Below are 21,507 nucleotides of genomic sequence, written 5' to 3'. Positions count from 1 at the left end.
GGTTCAATTTTACATAGTTTTTATTGTTAATAACGTTAATAACACGGTGATGCCAAATAATATGGCCTTATTTCTTACAAGCACATCCAGCTGTCGCCAAACTTCCGACCACTATACTACAGAACAGCCAGGACACCTGTGGGGAAACAAGAACACATGGGAAATATACAGTTAGCTTTCCACCAGGCAGAAACATGTATTGTCCATACAAAAGACTCCTGATTATAGTCAAATAGATATTTGATTATAAAACGGTGCGGTCTTAAAAAAAATGATACGTTTGCTAGACAAAATGGGTACGAGAAACTGACGGTATCCTATGCAATACACTCACATCACTTTGCCGTGACAGCCGCCTGTTTCTTGGGCTTCAACTTGAAGAAGAGGGCAATGGTGGCTATGCTTGCATATGTGAGCAAGACGCACTGTGGACAGAATAGCACACGTGACCTTTCTGAGAATGTCAAATGGTTGTACACCATCTTGCACAGTTGATTGACACAATCACAACTCCGCATGCCAGCATTTAATTAATGTATGAACTTACGTTCCTCCTGCCTGTGATTGTGTATGCATTGAAGTACTTGGCAAAACCAGTAAACTGGTGACTGGTTCCTGCGTCGTGTCCGCCCATGTTGGATAGTAGCTGGTCCCGAGAGAAATAGATTACTCAGTCAATTACAATGCATTGATAATGGGAGGATTACAGAGGGCAAGTAATGCCAACCCCCCAAAAAATGCCAACCACAAATTATGGAATGGCCTATTTCTAACACCCATGCGCAAGACGTTAATATCAGTACTTATTGTACTGGGGGGAATTGATTACTCAAGACAACTTGCCTGTCAAACATTGAGGCTGAGTAGCTCTAGTTGACAAGCCTGACGGCCTGCAAGCCAGACAGCTTCATCCCACAACAGTGGAAACAAATGGGCTAACGTAACGTTAACTAGTTACAGTAATTATATAATGTAATTGTGTGGTACCATTCAACCCAAAGCGGACTGCTATATTTGTGTGGGTATTACATGTTAGCTGGTTCACTTTCATTCAAAAACAGTAGCTGGCCAGGCAGTAGCTAGCTAGCGCCAGAGGTTAACGTTCGCAAACAATCTGGCTTGTCTTGAGCTACCTCGCTAACGTTAGCAATATTGGCTAGCAAGATTAGTTGGTACTGACAAACAACTAAACTGGCATTTTAGAGACACCACAAGTAACAGCCTCCTGGACAACGCTGTTATAAAACGTAGGGAAATGAATAAAGCTAGATGTTATAATGATTGTCACTATTCTTACCTTCAACACACGACCCTTGTGCACGGAATTGAACAAGTGCCCTTCAACGAGAGAGGCCGAAATGCTAAAAGTATCAGGAAATCCCGCCTACTCTCTACAGCGCATGTTCAGTGGTTAGTACTTAGTGAACCAATGTTTGTGGACGAAGCTAACGTCAGTCAATTAATAACCCCGCCTTTTAAAGTAAAATTGGACAGTGACAGGTGTGTTGAAACGTCAATCACTTGAAAGATGGACGTGAATGGACAATTAGCGAAACGCCCACTGAAGTCCGTTTCCGGTTTGAAAACATGGCGTGCTTCTGATCCACACATGTGAGCTTGCATACCAACGTCTGAACTGGATATTTAAAAGAAAAAGGTAGAGTTTGCTGGTGGATGTTACATTTGTATAAACATGTACAATCGAGGATAACGTTGGCACGTATTGATTGTTGTATTTTTTTGTTTTAACCGATTGTCTGGTTTGTATAGCCTGCATGCTAACGGACTGTAGCTTACTAGCTAACGTTAGCAATGCTGCTGATGTTTTGGGAGCTAGTGGGGATGTAGCTACCTAGCAAGCCATCAAGATTCTAGCTAAATATTTTGTGAAGCAGAAGGTAAATAATACACTCAATGTGCATGTAGCAATGCCAAAGTGTTCACAATCAAAAGCTTTATCATAGGTGTATTAGAAATAGTCGATATGTGAAACTGTACAATCATACATTGCTTGACATGTGCAGTGGTGTAAACATACTTTTAAGTACTACATAAGTCGTTTTTTGGGGTATCTGTACTTTACTTTAGTATTCATATTTTTGACTACATTTCTAAAGAAAATAATGTACGTTTTACTCCATACATTTTACCTGACACCCAAAAGTAGAAATTACATTTTGAATGCTTAGCAAGACAGGACAATTGTCCAATTCACTTATCAAGAGAACATCCCTGGTAATCCCTACTGCCTCAGATCTGGCAGACTCACTAAACACAAATGCTTCGTTTGTAAATTATGTCTGAGTGTTGAACTGTGCTCATGGCTATCCTAATAAAAACAAGAACATTGTGTCGTCTGATTTGCCTAATATAAGCAATTTTAAATGATTTATACTTCTAATTTTGATACTTAAGTACATTTAACACCCAATACTTTTAGACTTTTACTCAAGTCGTATTTTACAGGGTGACTAACTTTTACTTGAGTCAATTTCTTTAAAGGTATCTTTACTTTTAAGTATGAAAATTGGGTGCTTTTTCCACCACTGACATGTGTTCTAAAAGAACCCTTGTCGCCCCCTTTCCTCTCTGATTGATAACATTCCCTGTGTAATTTGTCTCTGTAGACCTTTAAATCAGTAAACAACCATGGCATCAATGGAGGAGGACTTCCCTCGTGGAGGTAAAACCAAGCAGACCACTGAAAGTAAAGCAGAACCTGTGAGAAGGCATACAGAAGTGGACAATCTGTTCGAGGTAAAAAAATAAATAACGAGTCTTGTCAATCATCAATGTGATATACGAACCTTATTGTGGTTTTAGCTCAAATTAGCTCTGGTCCAGAGATTCGTTCGCGACAGTGCAGCCGACTGACACTCTGGCGACAGTGCAACCGACTGACACCCTGGACCAGAGCTAAGCTCAAATGTGCATCTCAAACAGTATTCTGTCTGTCAGTGAAGATACTTTTGTGGTTGACTCTGTCAGACACATAAACCAGAAGAATCCAAGAAAAGGAAGGGACAGAAAGAGGATGCCTTGAAGAAAGCTAAGAGGCAAAAGACGAGCAAAGAGGAGGCTCTGAAGCTCAATACAACAACCTCTGTAGATATCCTACAGTTAAAAGTAAGTTCAATCAACAAAGTACTTTTTAACATTTTATGTTTCTCTGCCATCTCATTTCCTTTGCACACCCTTTGAATGTGCTCTGAACCTGGGTCATGCTCATAAGGGCACAACGTTGCATTTTTTTTTAAAGGTTGTGTAACGGAAAGGGGTAAAAAAGCATTTCTTATTGGATAAGTCCAGGGAGTCCCTCTATGTTTCAGTACATTTTCTTCTGTTTGATTACTAATGAACACAATCCTGTTTTTTTTTTTACCCCCAGAGCCTGAAGGTGGGTACCCTACTGCTGGGCTGTGTGAAGGAGGTGGCAGATTTTGAGGTGACGATTTACCTGCCCAGCGGCCTTTTGGGATACCTGAACATTTCCAATATCTCGGACTCGTACACCAAGATACTGAGTGACCACCTGGACTCTGCTTCTTCAGAGGTAACACATTTAATGTAACTCCTACCGAGGGGATTGTTCTGTCTTATATAGGTAAAAGGCTATGCACTTGTTTTTGAGATGTCTAATAAGGCAGATCTAAGGGCATGTCTACACTTGACACATAGATGCTACTTCTGTTATCAGAATACGATAATCACTGAAAAGACAATTCTAGGCACACAAAAGTCGCATTGGGTTCATATAAGGCTGATCACCTCAGGGACGCATTGTGTGCAGATTTCTCCTGAGTCTGGACGCTATCAGGCTACTGAAGTCTTTAGAAACTTGTTTTTTGGGAGCGAGAGCCATCTTTTCATTATACTGTTGTGGGGGAAACGCGTTCTTAGTGTGTGAGGAATGTGTTTGCTGGCTTCATAAATGCAATCCAGCTGGCTAATATTTTGAAAAACACAATTTTGTTTGGCTAGAGTTACAGAGATGGTTATGCTAACCCCTTTAGCTTTCTGAGCTGGCTGGCTAGCTACAGGGGCTAGTTGACTAGTTACAATATTTTGTGCTATTATCATCTTTTGCCTATGCCACCGTTTGCAGAATGCTTACTGACATTTGAATATAGCGCGGGAAAGGGAATCCGGACACTGTAGACATATTTAAATGTAGTGTAGATGCATGATCAAAACTCCTTGATCAGAATACAAAAACTGAATTAACTGTAGTCTACACACGGCCTGAGAGGTCTTATCCTCGTATTACACAATATTTAGAAGAACTGTGCTCTCGAGTTCAAAAAACGTATACAGCTTTAATTATTTTATTTTTTGCTTGGTGCACCGGGGGCTCACGACCTCACGGAGTTCAGAAGAAGATGCCTGATACTGTACGAATGAGGTGTGAACAAGACATCCTAATGGATCCACTTTGCTCTTTTGCTCCAGGAGATCTTCTCTCTCCCCAGTCTCTTCTCCCCGGGCATGCTGGTCAGGTGTGTGGTAGCCAGGTTGGACACTGCCAAAGGAGGATCGGTCAGCATTCAGCTGTCAATCAACCCCAAAGAGGTCAACAAGGGCTTGAGTACTGGCTCTCTGAAGGCTGGCTTGGTGAGTCAACATCTACAGTATACGTGATGTAGTACAAATTACAAACAGGATCTGGGCCCGTGATATCCTCTTCCGTGATGATACGATGACGAGACGGAGCGGGGCACAGTCTGTCTCGGGGGGGTCACTGAGTCAGGGTCACGTTTTGTGTCTCTGGGTTCAGTTCCCCAGAGCAGTGTGTCTTCAGTTGAAGACAGAGACATTTGTCTTAAGATGAGCTAGAAAAATAAAGAAAATTGTGATGTCCTGTTTATGATTTGAGGTCATGTTTTAGGCTTCGACTGATGTTTCACGTTTTTGTTTCAGATCCTGAGTGGTTGTGTGGAGAGTATTGAGGATCACGGCTACCTGGTTGACCTCGGTATCAAGGGAACCAAGGCCTTCCTGCCCAAGCAGGCAGCCAAAGACAAAACGAATAGTCCTAAAGGTATCTAAAGAGTCCCCTTTCACATCAAATGTAATACACATTCCATTCAATGTCACACTGTTAGTTTCTTCAGAAGTCTGATACATTTCTTCAATGTACTCTGTAGACGTCAAAATTAGTAATGTGTTATTAACTGTTGAATGTGACTTTTCTGGGTCATGTTCATTGTGGCTCGCAATTGAAAAAGTTTTTAAATGTTTTGCAACGGAAAATATAAATGAGAATTTCTTATGGGACAAGTCCCGGTAGCCCCTTTCTGTTTTCTTCCGTTTGATGCCTAATGAACACAACAACCCTGGTGTTGCAGAGCTGAAGTTGGGCCAGTATGTGACTTCTCTGTTGGAGGAGGTGAAGAACGATGGGCGTGTGGTCCGTCTGTCCATCAGCCCCACGGCGGTGGCTCAGGCCGTTGCAGACACAGAGCACGGCTGGACCCTTACCAACCTGCTGCCTGGCCTACTGGTCAAGGCCCAGATCAAAAAAGTACAGTGACTGAATACTGTATTCTAACAACAGTCTTATACAAATTAGTAGTCTAAGCACAGAGAAGTGTTGGCTTACACCTATGATTATAAAGGAACAATTAATTACACTGTTTCGTGGCTTAGTATTGTTGGCAAATGTCTCTTGTTGCTTGACGTATAAACCTTTTGTAATATTGATAGGAACTAGAGAACTTGCAATTTAGTATATCTGAGAGGTCTTTTTTTTTTAAAGTCAATAATCTGTTGATGTTCTGTTTGATTGTGGTTGACCCTGTGGTTCTAGGTGACCCTACACGGTCTGATTCTGGAGTTCCTCTCTTCCTTCACCGGCCTGGTGGACTTTATGCACCTGGAACCAGAACAGGCCTCTACATTCAGGGAGGGAGACAATGTAAGAATTTACAGTCTATTAGGCTATTGCCATTCAGTCTGTCGCACAGTTGGATGAGACCGAATGGTATAGAATGTCGGACTTTGCATCGTATGAAAGCGAGTTTTTCAACAGTAATCGTACATGCAAGAGTTGTACATATTTCTACCTCAAATAACAAAACAAAAACAAGCCATTCGTGAGAATTTCAAATTGGCCAATTATGACTGTAATCTAGTTTAGACATTACATTCAGTTTACCTCTATTGACCTTTGACCTCTTGCCCCTTTCTCTCCCAGGTGAAGGCCTGCGTCCTTTATGTGGAGCCGTCCACCCGGCTGGTGGGCCTGTCCCTGCGCAGCCACCTGCTGCAGCCAGGGGCCGACGTGGACCTGGTGGCCACTGAGAGGATAGGGGAGGTGGCGCATGGCTGCAAGATGACCGCTCTCCATCACCTGTCTGGAGCCATGCTGGAGCTGCCTGACCAGACTGTGGTGTTTGTACATGTGAGTCCGTGTTGTTAGACCATACTTGCGTTACGCATTGTGAGTTTAAGTACCAACTCGGGTCTTCGTACATGTTACTTCCTATTGTTGGTAGACCATATTGTTGGTGTACCATACTAACTATAGCCAAGGCCCTCTTTGTAGACCTGGTAGATCACCTTACTACTGCCAAAATGCTAAGGATTAGCCACTATAGGACAATGTTGTAGAGAATATTGCGACGGTTTTGGATGAGGAAGTTCATCGGCTATGGTGAGAACATGATGGTGAGCCCATGCCCCTTGGATCATGTGACAAACCAACATTAAAAACAATGCAAAACCTCAAACCCATGGCTGTTTTGACCTGGCCCAGTGAAAGTGGACTAATGTGGTCTGTGACTGGCCTAGTGGCAGTGGTTTGATTTGATCTGTCCGTTTCTCCCGTCTCCAGAGGAACCACATGAAGGAGCCCACGGAGGTGTTCAACCTGAACCGTGTCATGGCCAAGCCTGAACACACCTGTAGGATCATGGACTTCAGCCCCATGGAGCAGGTGCACCTGGTCAGCCTGCGTCAGTAAGTGTGGTGTGTGTGGATGGACGTGTGTGGATGGACATCATATAGTGCAGTGGTATTCAAATGTTTTCATTTCATTTTCTTGGCCAGAATTTCTGGCGACCCCCCCCCCCCCCCCCACCCCAAATCTAATGGTTTACATCAACACTTAACCTTCAATTCAATATTTTCTATCAAAATTAGGAGAACCAATAAATACATTAATTCAATAAAATAGTATTTTTCAAGTTATCTTTCTCAAACGTGTGTATATTGTCCCATACAATAATCTGTATTCTTAATTGTCTGTTTGGGGTGACCCCACTACAATTCCCAAGCAACCCCACTAGGGGTCACGAACCTGACTTTGAATAGTGTGTGCGCGTGAAAGCCCTGTTGCAAATGTGTGTGACATTTTCAATTCCATTCAGTACATCTTGAAAGAACGTATGTTTGTTCCAGCTTGTAAAGGACGTATGTTTGTTCCAGCTTTTAAAGGACGTATGTTTGTTCCAGCTTGTAACCTTGCTGTCTCTCCTATAGGAGCATCATTAATGCCCCGTTCTTCAGAAGATACCATGACATCCAACCTGGACAGATTGTTCAGGTAAGATATTTTATATTTTTAGTTTGTCTCTCTCTCGCACAACACCTCTGAAAGATCTTCAAAAAAATATACCACATTAGTCCATTAAAGCGCGTGTGTAGGGTGGCAAAATTCTGGTAAAACCTAGGTTTTCTAGAAATCCAGTTTGGGAGATTCTGGGTGATTTGCTCCTGATTCCAGGAACCTTCCATCTGGGAATTGTGCATTCCTAGTGGCGTGTGTTTTAACCCAGTTTGTCCGCCCTCTCTCCCAGGGCACGGTGACATCCCTCCAGAGCCATGGCATGATGGTGAAGGTGACCGACTACATCAGAGGCCTGGTTCCACGGACACACCTCTCTGACATCATCCTCAAGAACCCCGAGAAGAAGTACACAGTGGGCATGACCATCAAGTGCCGGGTCAGTAGTACTGTGTAACCTCTCACCTTTAGAAAGGGTCAACTGTGGTGACCTTTAACCTTGGGGAACATTGATGAAATAAACACCTACTCATAATTCTCTTTAGCAAATATTAGGTGTAGGTTAATATACCTAATAAGTAGATGAAAAGGTGTCTTCTAAGGATCTGACCCTTTTTTTCGCCTAAAATGACATACCCAAATCTAACGGCCTGTAGCGCAGGACCTGAAGCAAGGATATGCATATTCTTGATACCATTTGAAAGGAAACACTTAGAAGTTTGTGGAAATGTGAAATTAATGTAGGAGAATATAACACCTTAGATCTTTTTTTGTACCATCGTCTTTCCAGCCCAGGCGCAATTTAGATTTTGGCCACTAGGTAGCAGCAGTGTATGTGCAAAGTTTTAGATTGATCCAATGAAACATTGTATTTCTGTTCAAAATCTTGTGTCAATACTGTCCAAATGTGCCTAATTGGTTTATTAATAACTTTTCAAGTTCATAGCTGTGCACTCTCCTCAAACAATAGCATGGTATTCTTTCCCTGTAATAGCTACTGTAAATTGGACAGTACAGTTAGATTAACAAGAATTTAAGCTTTCTGCCAATATCAGATATGTCTATGTCCTGGGAAATTGTCTTGTTACTTACAACCTCATGCTAATCGCATTAGCGCACATTAGCTCAACCGCCCCGCGGGTGGAACACCGTTCTGTAGAGATCCATAAGAGGTTTTAACGTACTCTGTGCTTGCTTGTCTGGTTTGCGGTTTAATCTCTTATTTTAAAACGGTTTCCCTCCATCCCTCTGTCTCAGGTGTTGTCGGTGTGCCCGCAGGAGAAGAAGCTGACCCTAACCAGGAAGAGGGCCCTGGTAGATTCCTCCCTCCCCCTGTTCCTGACCTACGAAGATGCCCGCCGCGGTCGCGTCTCCCACGGGTTCATCGTCTGTGTCAAGGACTTTGGCTGCATCGTCTGTTTCTACGGCGAAGTCAAGGGGCTAGTGCCCCCCAACGAGCTCAGCACGGAGCCGGTGATAGTTCCTGAGAACATGTTCTACGTCGGACAGGTGAGGGGAAACAAAATGGCTGCCTGGAACTTTTCTGTATCTTGATAATTCTTATGCGTTGTAGATTTGTTGTTGTTTTTCTGTGTTCTACTTGCGATATAGGCTAATTGTCCTCTTGAATAACTTTTGAAGTAGCCTACTGATAGTTATTGAACTTGGACATAAAACTGTCTCTTTAACTGAACTGAACGGTTCTTCCATCAGTTTGCCTTGTCAGAAAAGGTTCTGTGTTAAACTTCTGTATCAAAACAGGGAAGTCTTAGTTTAGACAGACAGCCCAATTCTGATCTTTTTTTCACTAATTGGTCTTTTGACCAGTCACATCTGAAAAAGATCTGATGTGAAAAGGTCTGATGTTAATTGTCAAAATACCAATTAGTGGAAAAAATATCAGAATTGGGCTGCCTTTCTAAACACAGTCTTAATGGCTACCGTGGTCCTCTGTTCTATTCAGGTGGTGAAGGCTAAAGTGCTGAACTGTGACGTGGAGAAGCAGAAGCTCCTTCTTTCCTTCAAGGCAGTGGCAGGAGGAGACACTGAGGGACCGCCTAAACCCAAGTTTGACTTTGAGGTTGGGAAGGTAAGAAAATGGCAGCACGTCCTTTCATATTGTTAACACATATAATCATTTCTGAATTTGTAAAAAAAAGAAAAAGAAGATGGTCTCTCTTTTATATAGTTGCATGTTCTATGCAGTTGTTAAACGTGTTAGGTTAATCTCCCTTGTTGGCTTGGAGTCTAAACTGATCTTTGCATTCTGTTTTTTTGTCTTTTTTATTGTTTTAGAAAGTGGAGGTTAAGGTGGTGAGTAAAGTCCTTACCGGTCTGGAGGTGTCCATTCTGCCAGAGGAGACCACCGCCTTGCTACCCATGATGCACCTCTCCGACCACGTGTCCAACTGCCTACTGCTGTGGGAGGGGCTGCAAGAGGGTGACATCATCTCCAACATTGTCTGCCTCAGCAAGAACAAACAGAATATTGTATCCTATTCAACTTCAGATCGCTCACTTACCTTCACACATTGATTTCAGACACATAGCCCAAAACATAACAGAACGCTCATCAGTGTGGCTGAATGTTGTGTTCGTCTCACCATTGCGGTTGGCTGCCGTGGTTGTGTTTAGAATGTAGTGGCGATACCAAGGAAACGACTACCTCTTACTAAAGGACATCGTAACCACTTTTTACTGTACTACGACTACACAGTACCTTTCCCTTAACCCTGCCTGTTTCAAGACCCTGACTAAAAAGCCCACTGTGAAGTCATTCCTGGAGGAGGGGGGTGTGGTGGCTAAGGAGTTCTCTGACATCACAGTTGGGGTGCAGCTGATTGGCTGGGTCAAGAACATCATGCCCTACGGAGTGTTTGTGGAGTTCCCCTATGGCCTGGTTGGCCTGGCCCCTAAAGCGGTGAGTTAGTAGGGAAGGAGTTACTGGTGGGAGTTAGCCACAGTCAATTGGAGTTAGTGGGAGTAAATTGGAATGTACTAAGAGTTAGTAGGGGTCAATGGGAGTTAGTAGGGGTCAATGGGAGTTAGTAGGGGTCAATGGGTGTTAGCTAAGAATATATTATGCAGTTTGTTGAAAAGGTATAATCACCCTGACAAAGATCCATAAGGATCTGAAGCTCAACCATATGGTGGACCAAAGAAACCCAATCGGAGCAGAATATTTTTCAGGTTTCGTCTCTTTGTAGAATTTTTGCAGCTCCTTCAAATCATCAATAACATTGTCTAAAAGCCATTAGTATAGAATAATTTATATTGACGTACTCTTTCTCCTCTAGGCCATAAGTGACAAGTTCGTCAGCGACACGGCGGCTCACTTCCAGCTGGGCCATACGGTGGTTGCCAGGGTGACCAACTTGGACGAGGAGAAGCACAGGTTCCTGGTCAGTCTCAAGGTGTCAGAGGTCACCTCCCCTGAGAGAGACGGCCAGGCCAGGCTGATTCGAGGCCTGCAGGAGAGGAAGGCCGTGATGGAGATGATGGCCAACAGAGGTGTGTTGAGTTGTAACGTTGTTGTCAACTGTTCTAGGAACTATTTGTTTTCTTATGTTTACTAAGTTCCCTTTTCCTAGTAGGTTCAAAAATGCTATTCCAATAAATGTAAATTGATCAAAATTATTATGCTAAGAGTTAGCTTTAACTCTCTCTTTTCTCTTGTTCCTCCTCTCTCCTACCTCTGTCTCTGACAGGTGACTCTGACCTACTCCAGCAGCTGTCTGCGGTGACCATAGGCCAGAAGATGAAGATGAGCGTAGACGAGGTGAGGGAGGATGGGAGTGTCACCTTCAAGTCAGACGAACTCAGCGCAGCCACCGTACTGGCCACCAAGGACCATGCGCCGGGTGAGTATTCACTATATGTCCAATCAGATTTAGGCTCAATCCCCTTTCAATTCAGGAAGTTAATTGAAATTACAATTGTAACTCCTGCATTGACTGAATTTACATGGAATTGACCCTGTACCCAGTGGAACTTCTACCAGACATAATATGGGGAATCTTTTGACTGTTACACCTTAGTCATTGCGACGAACCCAATAATAGAGCTTTGTTTACCCTTCTACCAGACACAACATGAGGAATCTTTTGAGTGTGACACATGGGGAATGTTTTGACTGTTACATCATAGTTATAATGTAAACTAAATGTGTGTAATGTTTCAGGTAAGTTGGCGACGGGACAGAAGTGCATGCCGGTAATCCTCCACGTTGACCTCGTGACCTCTCAAGTCTACGTGTCCCTCTTGACGAAACTGACCGGCAAGAGGCAAGAGGTGGGTACAAGGCTGCATCGCAAGTGACACCCTAGTTCCTATATAGTGTGTTTGGAACACTGCCTTACTATAGCCAGTATCATTTGTGACTACGTGAAGCTTCTTTATGAGTGGTTGGGTGGCTGAAAAGTCAATAGTGGTTAATTTGGTAAAACATTTTTTGAAAACATTCAACGCAATAGATCTGTATTATCCCTCAAGTTGAAACTCCCTGCACCCTTATGGACTAAACAATCTTTTCCACTTTGAAAAGCCTTCAAATCTTGATAGTTCATAACCTGTGTCCTTATAGGTGGAGGCAGGGTCCACACACACTGCCACTGTGCATCACGTCGACCGCGACTTTGCCGTCATCTCATTGGGCGACACGGCCCAACTGACGGTCATCCAAACCACCAATCACCCCAACGAAACTTTCCGCTTCGACTCTGAGAAACTGACCGCCGGTAAAACCCTGACGGTCACCGTCACCAAATCCAGCTGCGAGGAACTAGAAGGGCTCCCCCTAGTGTCCTGGGAACTCGCCCCGCCCGAACGCAAGAGATTAATCTCTGACTCCAAGGGGTCGAAGGGCACGTATCGCTACGGCGACGTGGTCAAGGGGAAGGTGAAGAAAGTGAAGCCTACGTGTGTGCTGGTGACGCTAGAGGACGGGAGCACGGGGTGCGTGCACGTGTCCGAGATACAGGAAGTGGTGTGCGTGGGAACGTTCCCCACGTCCCTCCTCAAGATAGGAAGTGAGGTCACAGCCCGGGTCATCGGAGGACGGGAGGGCAACAGTCACAGGTAAGGATAACAATATATTAATAGATTTAAGTAGCCACATTTTGTTATATAGTTCAATGATTTGAAGGATATTTCTGAATTACAGGTATTCTGTTTGAAATATCTGCGTTATTTTAGAGTTGCAAATATATATTGTCTTTCTTTTTTTTAGGTTCTTGCCGTTCTCCCATCGCAACTTCACTTACTCCATGCCTGAACTCACACTTCTTCCCAGGTAAATGTTCTGAACATTTAGAAGAACGTATTCTGTTATTATAGTGCCTTTTTGCTTTCTTGTTAGATCATCTTTCCCCCTCTGGTCACAGGAACCTGAAAGAAGACGCAGATGTTAAGCCTGTCAAGACCAAAGAGAAGCTGAAGCGTTATCAGGTCGGAGACGACGTCATTTGCTTTGTGTCAAAGGTGAGTTTGAACAAACGGAAATTGAAGTTAAGTGACTTGTTATACAGAATGTGTGAAACATGTTTAGTAGTACTAGTTGTGTTAAATGTGTATTTCTTCCTCAGTACTTTCCAAAGAGGAAGTGTCTAGAAGTGACTACTGGTCCGTCAGTAACTGGAACTGTTGAACAACTGGCCATGACCTCTGACCCTGAAGTATGTTTTATATACACTTAACTCAATGTTTTTCTCAATGTTTTTCTCATTCCTTCTATGGGGATTTCCCTCAAACCTCAAGACATTTTTGTAAAACTGTCAAATGAAGATGGTGTCATCCCTCAGATGTCCCTTATACCGTATGGATCTGTGTTCACCCTAATAGGTTCACTGAAATCATTTTTTATTTTAATTATTCAGGATGCCAAACACCCAGAGAAGCTGTTCAAGTTGGGCCAGGCAGTCAGTGCTAAGGTGGTGACAGTCAGCTCCTCCAAGCCCTCACGCCTCTCATTGTCTCTCAATGGTAAGAGCACTAAATAAATACAAGAAGCACAACCCTCTTCTAACCGTCAATAGAGTGAATATAAGACCCTTCCAACCACCAATATTACATAGAATATTACATAGAGCCTTCTAAACATCAGTACATTGAAAATAGGCCCTTCTAACCACCAATCCAGAAATATCAGCGCATAACCAACTTTTAAACTTTGAACCGTCAATACAGACATGTCAACTCGCCATAACAGCTCTCTCGCTATGTTGTGGTTGCATTTACTCACTCGTGGTGTTGGTTGACAATCACTGTCAGGTGTACACAAGTTGGAGAAGGGCCATGTAATCATGGGGTTGGTGCAGAAGCTAGATCCCAACCTGGGTCTGCTGGTGAAGCTGCCATTCAGCGCCATGGGAACGGTTGCCATGGAGGACCTGGCCGACAAATATAAGCGAAAACCTCTGGAGCGGTACAGCAAGGGCCAGCTGGTCAGGTCAGTGGCTCACTTTAAACCTGGGTTAAAGGCTAACTGGACCAGTCTAAAAGTTAGTCAAGTTAAAATGGTTTTGGAGTGTTAACTTACTAAAGCTGGTCTTTTATTTATGTAATTCAAGTTATTTCAAGGTTATACTAAGTAATGTGTTAATGTTTTTGTGCTCTCTCTAGGTGCTGCATTGTAGGAGAGGCGAATGGCAAATGGCAGTTGTCCCTCCGCTCTTCGAGGTACGATTCCCTCTGACTTGGTTTTCATGGACAAAATGAATTAAAGAGTTCAAGTGTGTTAGGAAATGACTCCCAAAGCGATAACGACACCCTATTCAACCCTATACACGTCTCTCTCTTCATTCTTCTCCTCTATTCCACTGGTCCATTCTAACTATCATCATATATCTATGTTAGGCGCTTTGAGCAGTGGAAAAGGGCATTTTCTAAATGAATCATTTGAATTATCTTTCAGGACGGACCCAGAGAAGGCCTCGGTAGTCAAGGACCCCGAGATTGTGTCTCTGGAAGACCTGTCAGAGGGGCAGATCGTCAGAGGCTATATGAGGACTGTCAATGCACATGGAGTCTTTGTTAGGTAACTCAGTCCATTATCCCTTTATAGAAACCAACCCTTTTATTTAAAAAGTGACATACCTTTACAATGTCCTGGAAAGATATGAAACTATGACTAAAAAATACATGTAAGGTATTCATTGCTTCTGTATTATGCTTAGACAATATAGCTCAGATTCACCGTCCCTTTAGTATACATGTACAATGGTCTGGGAAGATATGAAATTATCATGCCGCTTTTTCCTGAAGATCGATTAAGATTATGAAAACACAACGTAGAAAAGCTGTTGCTATGGTAATATAGCTAATTGAAAATGTTGCCTTTTTTGTTTTTGACAGTTTGTCTAGATCCATAAAGGGCAGAGCCCAGTTCCAGAAGGCCACTAAGTACTTTGTGGCTAGCCACGAAGACTATGCCAAGAAAGTACCACAGGTCACACTGCTCACCACCAAGATCCTCAGGTAAGACCCTCCTACAATAATTTGGTACAACCCCACCACCACTGCTAGGGGAATAGGTCGGCCCTTCCTGACCATCTCATTCTAGAATTGGGGTGTTCCATAAAACAAGGAAGTTGTTAGTCATATTTTTGGGTAATAACCTAGATGTATTTGTTTTATTGAACATGTCTGTGACCCACAGGGTTATTATGGAGCAAACAAGAGCACCAATGTGTAGGAGTTTTTAGGTTTCTACATTTTGGTTTTTAACACGAATGTGTTGTTCCTCTCAGCATCGACAAAGAAAACGGACTGGTGGATCTGTCTCTGCTCCAAGAGGACACTGGGAAACCAGACGTGCTCCCAGAATCCCTGGGGCTGCACCTGCGCCTGACAGGAGAGGGCAAGGAGAAGCGTGACGCCACCAAGAAGAGGAAACGCACAGAGTCGGAGAGCAAACAGGTGTCTATTTGTCCCTCTTTTCTTAATACAAGGTCATCTAACGTAGCAGGCGTCAAAAAGAAACGCCTGAGCGGGGTCACCACATCCGGTTTTCAGAGGTAGAGGAAGCTACGTTGGAGATGCTGGATGCCTGAAAACCAGATGGTTCTGGTTTCTAGTGACCCCACTGAGGGTGAAATACAAGCTAGTCCTTTTTAGTTTGAATAAACAAAGTGATAGGACACCTGCAACAAGATAACTGAGATGTGTGAGTGCTTTTAATAAAAAAAATTATACATGTAATACAATTTAGATAATAAGTTATTTTAAAAGGAAACCTGTCCTCTTCCGTGATGTCACTGATACTAATACTACTACACAGAATAGAGGAAGCATTGATCACCGTATAACTTGGATTGCCCTAGCAGTTTGACTGGGGACTGGAATGTCTAATCCATATAATCACTTATCTTCTGTCTTAACGCAGGGAACTGCAGAAATTGTTTCAAAGAAGAAGAAGACGAAGAAGGGGAAGAAGGGTAAAGGGGAGGACAGCGACAGCGGAGTGGAGGTGTACTTCAGAGAAGAGGAGGAGGAAAATAAGTTGGAGGTAGAGAAGCCCGTCCCAGTGCAGCCAGCCAGACTGCAGGTGACCGGAGGGTTCTCCTGGGATGCAGCGCTGAGCGGCCTGAAACCAGCATCCGCTGCCCTGGGGGGGGAGGACTCCAGCGACGGGGAGGACGACGAGGTGAACACCAAGGTAAGGAGTAATGCTGGGGTTGTACTATGAGTGGCACCTACTAAAGGAAATCACTTAGTAAAGGAATGTTTGCGTTGCATTTGCTATGAGGGCTAGAATGGCTGTACAGCCTCAAATGTTCATGGAGGTGTACGTTTAACCTCTCGCTTGGATTATTTATAGTACTGGTATTGTATGACCTTTCTCTATCTCTCTCGAACTGCCACTCTCCTCTAAATCCTTTCTTTCTTTCCTTTTTTATTTTCTTCTTTCCTTGCTTTCATCCCCCTCGTCCACCCAGCCCCAGAAGAAGTCTCACCATGAGCAGGAGGTGGAGAAGCGGGAGGCTGAGAAGGCCCTGACCAAGCTTGAGACGGAGCTGATGGACCCAGGCCTGCGACCCCAGACGGCGGCTAGCTTTGAGCGCCTGCTACTAGGCTCCCCTAACAGCTCTCTGCTATGGCTGCAATTCATGGCCTTCCACCTGCAGGCCACACAGATAGAACAGGCTAGAGCGGTGGCTGAGAGGGCTCTGAAGACTATCTCCTTCAGGTTAGTGGTGGGGTGGGGACAGGTGTGTATGTTCATAACGCGCTCCTTAGATCCACTTACATTTACATTTAAGTCATTTAGCAGACGCTCTTATCCAGAGCGACTTACAAATTGGTGCATTCACCTTATGATATCCAGTGGAACAACCACTTACTTCTGGAGGGTTCTCCTGTGCCGGTGCTGTCGTCGCTCTCTGAGTGCTGCAGCCCCAGCCTGGAGGCCCTCAGCAGCTTTCTGGCTGTACAGTTGGAGGTGCTTGAGTCATTGGTGTGTGAGAGCAGTCTACCTGCCCCGCCCAGCCCCACTGTTGCTCTGGCAACCCTCAGTCCTACTGGGGGGGATTCTACCAGCGCAGCTAGGCTGGGGGGGCGGACAACGCGAAGAGGAAAGCGGGTCCTGTGGGTGGGTTGGCGTGGGGGGATATGAATGTGTTGACTAGGGCTGGGCAGTGTACCGTATTTTATGATGTACCGGTATTGATGCACGGACCGGTTTGTTTTTTTAACTTGACCTTCTAAAACGGTATTTGAATGTTTGGTTTGTTAAATGTGATACCCTGTGTGTAATGTCCAGTTTTATAGTTTACTTCGCTACTTGGGTCATCTCTCTGCTCTCTCTCTCGCTCCATGACCGTTTCCACGGACCGAGCCCCGCCCCCTGTCACTCAAGGAGCGCATTTGTTGTTCCTCGACCACGAGACACTTGAGTTCAGTCTCTACATGGTCGAATGCAACGATGTTGATGACAATGATGCTGTTTTCACTTTGCTTCTTAATATAAATCCACTAGCGTTCTATAATTACACTATTCGTTTTTGTTTCTTACATCTGCAAACAGCTAGTTTGTCTTTTCTTAGCAAGTTGGGCCTTAATCTTATTTGCCGCTAATGCTAATCCCTAGTTAGCTGGCTAGCTAGCTAATAAATGTCCTGAGTCAGAGCAAACGTAATCAGCTATACAGCCTGATAATACGTGTATCTTCAGTATCAACAGTATCTTCTAAATCAGAGAGGAATACGCTAAGCATGAATATGTTAGCTAAATTAAGTAGCTTAAAGAAAACATTCAATGTAGCCAAAGATTATAGGGTCCCCAAGGAGACACTTGTCAACACTTTGGTTCCTACCCTGTCACAATAACTCCTCCCTGGCATTTTAATTCGTTGTCATGTCAATCAACACTATTCAAAGTGCCCACTATTATATTCTATCTATAGAATTAGAGTAATCATTGTATTTCCATGATTCCAACAGTCCACCCAAGTGTTTTGCTCTGAATTGCAAGTCAAATCGCAGTTGCAACATTTGGTTCAAAATAAGGCCTAGATTGTTTGCCCGTATCGTGCAGCCCTACGTGGCAGTATGGAAATGATCTCAAATTAGTGCAGGAAATACAGAAATGTAGAAAAATATAGACAAATATTTTGGTTGAATTGAACAGTATTAAACAATCAGAATGTAGAAAGACCCATTTGAAACCCCTTCGGATGTATGTGTTGCCACCCTAGGGTAGCGCACTACTCATAAAGCAAATTTAGAACTTTTATTATTCAAATACATAAAATACCATCATACCGCCTTTAAAAAAAAGATATAAAAAATGAAAAGCCCTAGCGTGTAATGTCTGTATCCTGTCTGTCATCAAATAATTCTTACAAAAATGTATCGCCAAAAAAAGAGTGAAGGAAGGAAAGGGTGTATAACGTATGCATTCTATAACACGCGTGTGTTCTCCCTCAGAGAAGAGCAGGAGAAGCTGAATGTGTGGGTGGCTCTGTTGAACCTTGAGAACCTGTATGGGACAGAGGAGAGTCTTCAGAAGGTGTTTGAGCGAGCCGTGCAGTATTGTGAACCCATGCCCGTCTACCAGCAGCTGGCTGACATCTACGCCAAGTGTCAGAAGACTAAGGTAGCTTACTGCCAGGGCTCACAAACATTCATTAAAATGGCTAACATTCCTCAATGAAAAAAGTGATATACTTCACGTATTTACTCGTGTCGTATTAGAGCACATTAGATGTTGTATTTGGAGTTTTTTTCTGAGCTTCTTGTACGTTTTTTTCTGTTGAATGGTCCTGCTAGCTCACTGTTTTTACTGGTACGGTTTGGAGTAGGTTCTCATCAATTGTGTGTATCTATGTGTGTGTAGGAGGCGGAAGGTCTGTACAAGACCATGGTGAAGCGGTTCCGTCAGGAGAAGGCTGTGTGGCTGAGCTACGGGACCTTCCTGCTTCAGCAGGGTCAGAGTGACGCGGCCAGCGCCCTGCTACAGAGGGCCATCAAGAGCCTGCCTAACAAAGACAGTAAGGCCCCTGTTATCACCTTTAGGACTCATACACACCTTTTGGGAGCCCCATACCTCAACACATTCCCTATGCGACCTCTAGCTCCTATTGGACACTGGGTTGGATTGATATAAAGGTGGCAATTGCGCCATCTTGTGGAATGTTGGCTGTATTGCTTACGCCAATCTTTCCTGTCCTGATTCTACTCAGTCTGTTTATCTTTCAACAGATCTACTCACCAAGTCATTTGTCCAGGTTGACAGCTCTTAGTTAGTACGTTTTTGAATCTTAGAGTCAAAAAGGTACTAACACCTTACGTACAGTATCTCCATGTTAACCTTCTCCGCCGTCGTCGTCCTCTTCAGATGTGGATCTGATAGCGAAGTTTGCCCAGCTGGAGTTCCGCTACGGAGACGTAGAGCGAGGAAAGACCATGTTGGACAGGATCCTGACCAGCTACCCCAAACGCACCGACCTGTGGTCCGTCTTCATAGACCTCATGGTCAAACACGGCTCCCAGAAGGAAGTCCGGTGAGTGAGCCCGACGGCACCTCACTGGTTTTGTTTTCTTTACGAAATGACGTTGGAATAGCCTGATCCCAGGTTTGTTTGGTGTGACAATGACCATAGGAGTTGGCAATAAAGCACCAACACATCTGGGACCAGGCTAACCCGGTAATATTTCATTTATGAAAACATGTCATATTTGAATATTAAATATGATCAACTTTAGTCTAGGAAATATTTTTTGCACGTTTATTCAAACTAAAAAACAGAAATACCTTATTTACATAATTATTCAGACCCTTTGCTATGACACTCGAAATTGAGCTCAGGTGCATCCTGTTTCCATTGATCATCCTTGATATGTTTATACAACTTGATTGGAGTCCACCTGTGGTAAATTCAATTGATTGGACATGATTTGGAAAGGCACACACCTGTCTATATAAGGTCCCACAGTTGACAGTGTATGTCAGAGCAAACACCAAGCCATTAGGTCAAAGGAATTGTCCGTGGAACTCCGAGACAGGATTGTGTCGAGGCACAGATCTGGAGAAGGGTACCAAAACATTTATGCAGCATTGAAGGTAAAAGGCACATGATGGCCCGCTTGGAGTTTGCCAAAAGGCACCTAAGTGATTCTCAGACCATGAGAAACAAGATTCTCTGGTCTGATGAAACCAAGACTGAACTCTTTGGCCTGAATGCCAAGCGGGATGTCTGGAGGAAACCTGGCGCCATCCCTACGGTGAAGCATGGTGGTGTCAGCATCATGCTGTGGGGATGTTTTTCAGAGGAATGGGACTGGGAGACTAGTCAGGATCGAGGGAAAGATGAACGGAGCAAAGTACAGAGAGATCCTTGATGAAAACCTGTTCCAGAGCGCTCAGGACCTCAGACTGGGGCAAAGGTTCACCTTCCAACAGGACAACGACCCTGAGCACACAGCCAAGACAACGCAGGATTGGCTTCGGGACAAGTCTCTGAATGTCCTTGAGTGGCCCGGATTTGTGCCCGATCGAACATCTCTGGAGAGACCTGAAAATAGCTTTGCAGTGATGCTCCCCATCCAACCTGACAGAGCTTGAGAGGATCTTCAGAGAAGAATGGGAGAAACTCCACAAATAAAGGTGTGCCAAGCTTGTAGTGTCATACTCAAGAAGACTCGAGGCTGTAATCGCTGCCAAAGGTGCTTCAACAAAGTACTGAGTAAAGAGTCTGAATACTTATGTGATATTTCATTTTTTATTTTATAAATTTGCAAACATTGTCATTATGGTGTATTGTGTGTAGATTGAGGTATTTTTATTTCATTTTAGAATGAGGCTGTAACGTAATAAAATGTGGAAAAGGTCAAGGGGTCTGAATAATTTCTGAATGCACTGTCATTGGTAGCAAGGTGTTTCCTGTCATGTGACCTGGTCTAACATCCTGTTTCCTGTGTTCAGGGCTGTGTTTGACCGTGTGATCCACCTGAGTGTGGCGGTGAAGAGGATCAAGTTCTTCTTCAAGCGTTACCTGGCGTATGAGAAGAAGAACGGCACGCCAGAGAGCATCCAGGCTGTCAAGGAGAAGGCTCTGGAGTACGTGGAGTCTAAAGGGACAGAGGCCGCCAGATAGAGAGACACACGTCATGTTTTGGGGATTTTCCAACAGCTGTTGTGTAACTGTGGGAAAAGAAGCAAATTGGCAAGGAGCTCAAGGGGAAGCCTGACCTGATGTAGCACAGATGTAGCCACACAGATACACACCCTGCTGTTGGATATTCAGAGAAGACATTTGTTAATTGCTTGAGAGCTTTCAAATGGTGACATGTCACACATGATATGGACCTGGAAATGTGGGAGGTCATTCTACCTGGTCGTTTTAACCCATTTTGGATAAATGGCATAATTTAAACTAAATGGACTTTTTTGTGTATGTATGGATGAAAAGGCACGCTGACCTGACTGAATAGAATGACTATCATTTTGTAATCAAATAAATAACAGTAAATAACCTGAACTGATCATTTCTGATATACCATCTACTA

The 21,507-nt window shown here is 43.8% G+C and overlaps 2 protein-coding genes and 1 non-coding gene across 3 annotated transcripts; 2 read left to right on the top strand and 1 right to left on the bottom strand.

Moving 5' to 3' along the window:
- Window positions 1-2: 2 nt before the first annotated feature.
- Window positions 3-1,456, bottom strand: atp5md (ATP synthase membrane subunit k). The gene is made up of 4 exons (XM_071389534.1): window positions 1,298-1,456; window positions 548-646; window positions 335-425; window positions 3-136 (listed from the first exon to the last, which is right to left on the bottom strand). Exons 2-3 carry the CDS (start codon window positions 632-634, stop codon window positions 336-338), a joined length of 177 nt encoding a protein of 58 aa, XP_071245635.1. The 5' UTR covers window positions 635-646; window positions 1,298-1,456; the 3' UTR covers window positions 3-136; window position 335.
- Window positions 1,457-1,530: 74 nt separating this feature from the next.
- Window positions 1,531-21,479, top strand: pdcd11 (programmed cell death 11). The gene is made up of 35 exons (XM_071389530.1): window positions 1,531-1,657; window positions 2,628-2,757; window positions 2,989-3,126; window positions 3,389-3,553; window positions 4,450-4,611; window positions 4,918-5,038; window positions 5,346-5,521; window positions 5,807-5,914; window positions 6,194-6,400; window positions 6,833-6,957; window positions 7,480-7,543; window positions 7,797-7,943; window positions 8,762-9,013; window positions 9,468-9,593; window positions 9,800-9,994; window positions 10,251-10,424; window positions 10,801-11,014; window positions 11,212-11,364; window positions 11,685-11,794; window positions 12,087-12,580; window positions 12,732-12,794; window positions 12,886-12,982; window positions 13,087-13,176; window positions 13,378-13,483; window positions 13,772-13,949; window positions 14,123-14,179; window positions 14,415-14,537; window positions 14,855-14,977; window positions 15,250-15,418; window positions 15,885-16,157; window positions 16,438-16,688; window positions 18,427-18,595; window positions 18,836-18,989; window positions 19,337-19,502; window positions 20,924-21,479. Exons 2-35 carry the CDS (start codon window positions 2,650-2,652, stop codon window positions 21,093-21,095), a joined length of 5,430 nt encoding a protein of 1,809 aa, XP_071245631.1. The 5' UTR covers window positions 1,531-1,657; window positions 2,628-2,649; the 3' UTR covers window positions 21,096-21,479.
- LOC139569021 (small nucleolar RNA SNORA53) lies at window positions 16,830-17,065 on the top strand. Its single transcript, XR_011673857.1, has one exon. It is a non-coding gene; the product is annotated as a small nucleolar RNA SNORA53 (small nucleolar RNA).
- Window positions 21,480-21,507: the final 28 nt, after the last annotated feature.

The sequence above is a fragment of the Salvelinus alpinus genome, chromosome 2 (genome assembly GCF_045679555.1).
Source record: "Salvelinus alpinus chromosome 2, SLU_Salpinus.1, whole genome shotgun sequence".
NCBI lineage: Eukaryota > Metazoa > Chordata > Actinopteri > Salmoniformes > Salmonidae > Salvelinus > Salvelinus alpinus.
The sequence above is the reverse complement of the archived record's forward strand: the minus strand, read 5'-3'. Positions and strand labels throughout refer to the sequence as shown.

What these genes read in the sequence shown, in the direction of transcription:
- atp5md (XM_071389534.1), bottom strand. Translation starts at nt 634, where the DNA reads ATGGGCGGACACGACGCAGGAACCAGTCACCAGTTTACTGGTTTTGCC. An exon ending in CAATCACAGGCAGGAGGAAC is followed by an intron (nt 426 to 547) that starts GTAAGTTCATAC and finishes TTCTGTCCACAG; the next exon opens with TGCGTCTTGCTCACATATGC.
- pdcd11 (XM_071389530.1), top strand. Translation starts at nt 2,650, where the DNA reads ATGGCATCAATGGAGGAGGACTTCCCTCGTGGAGGTAAAACCAAGCAG. An exon ending in TTGACTTTGAGGTTGGGAAG is followed by an intron (nt 9,594 to 9,799) that starts GTAAGAAAATGG and finishes TTATTGTTTTAG; the next exon opens with AAAGTGGAGGTTAAGGTGGT. An exon ending in GAACTCACACTTCTTCCCAG is followed by an intron (nt 12,795 to 12,885) that starts GTAAATGTTCTG and finishes CTCTGGTCACAG; the next exon opens with GAACCTGAAAGAAGACGCAG.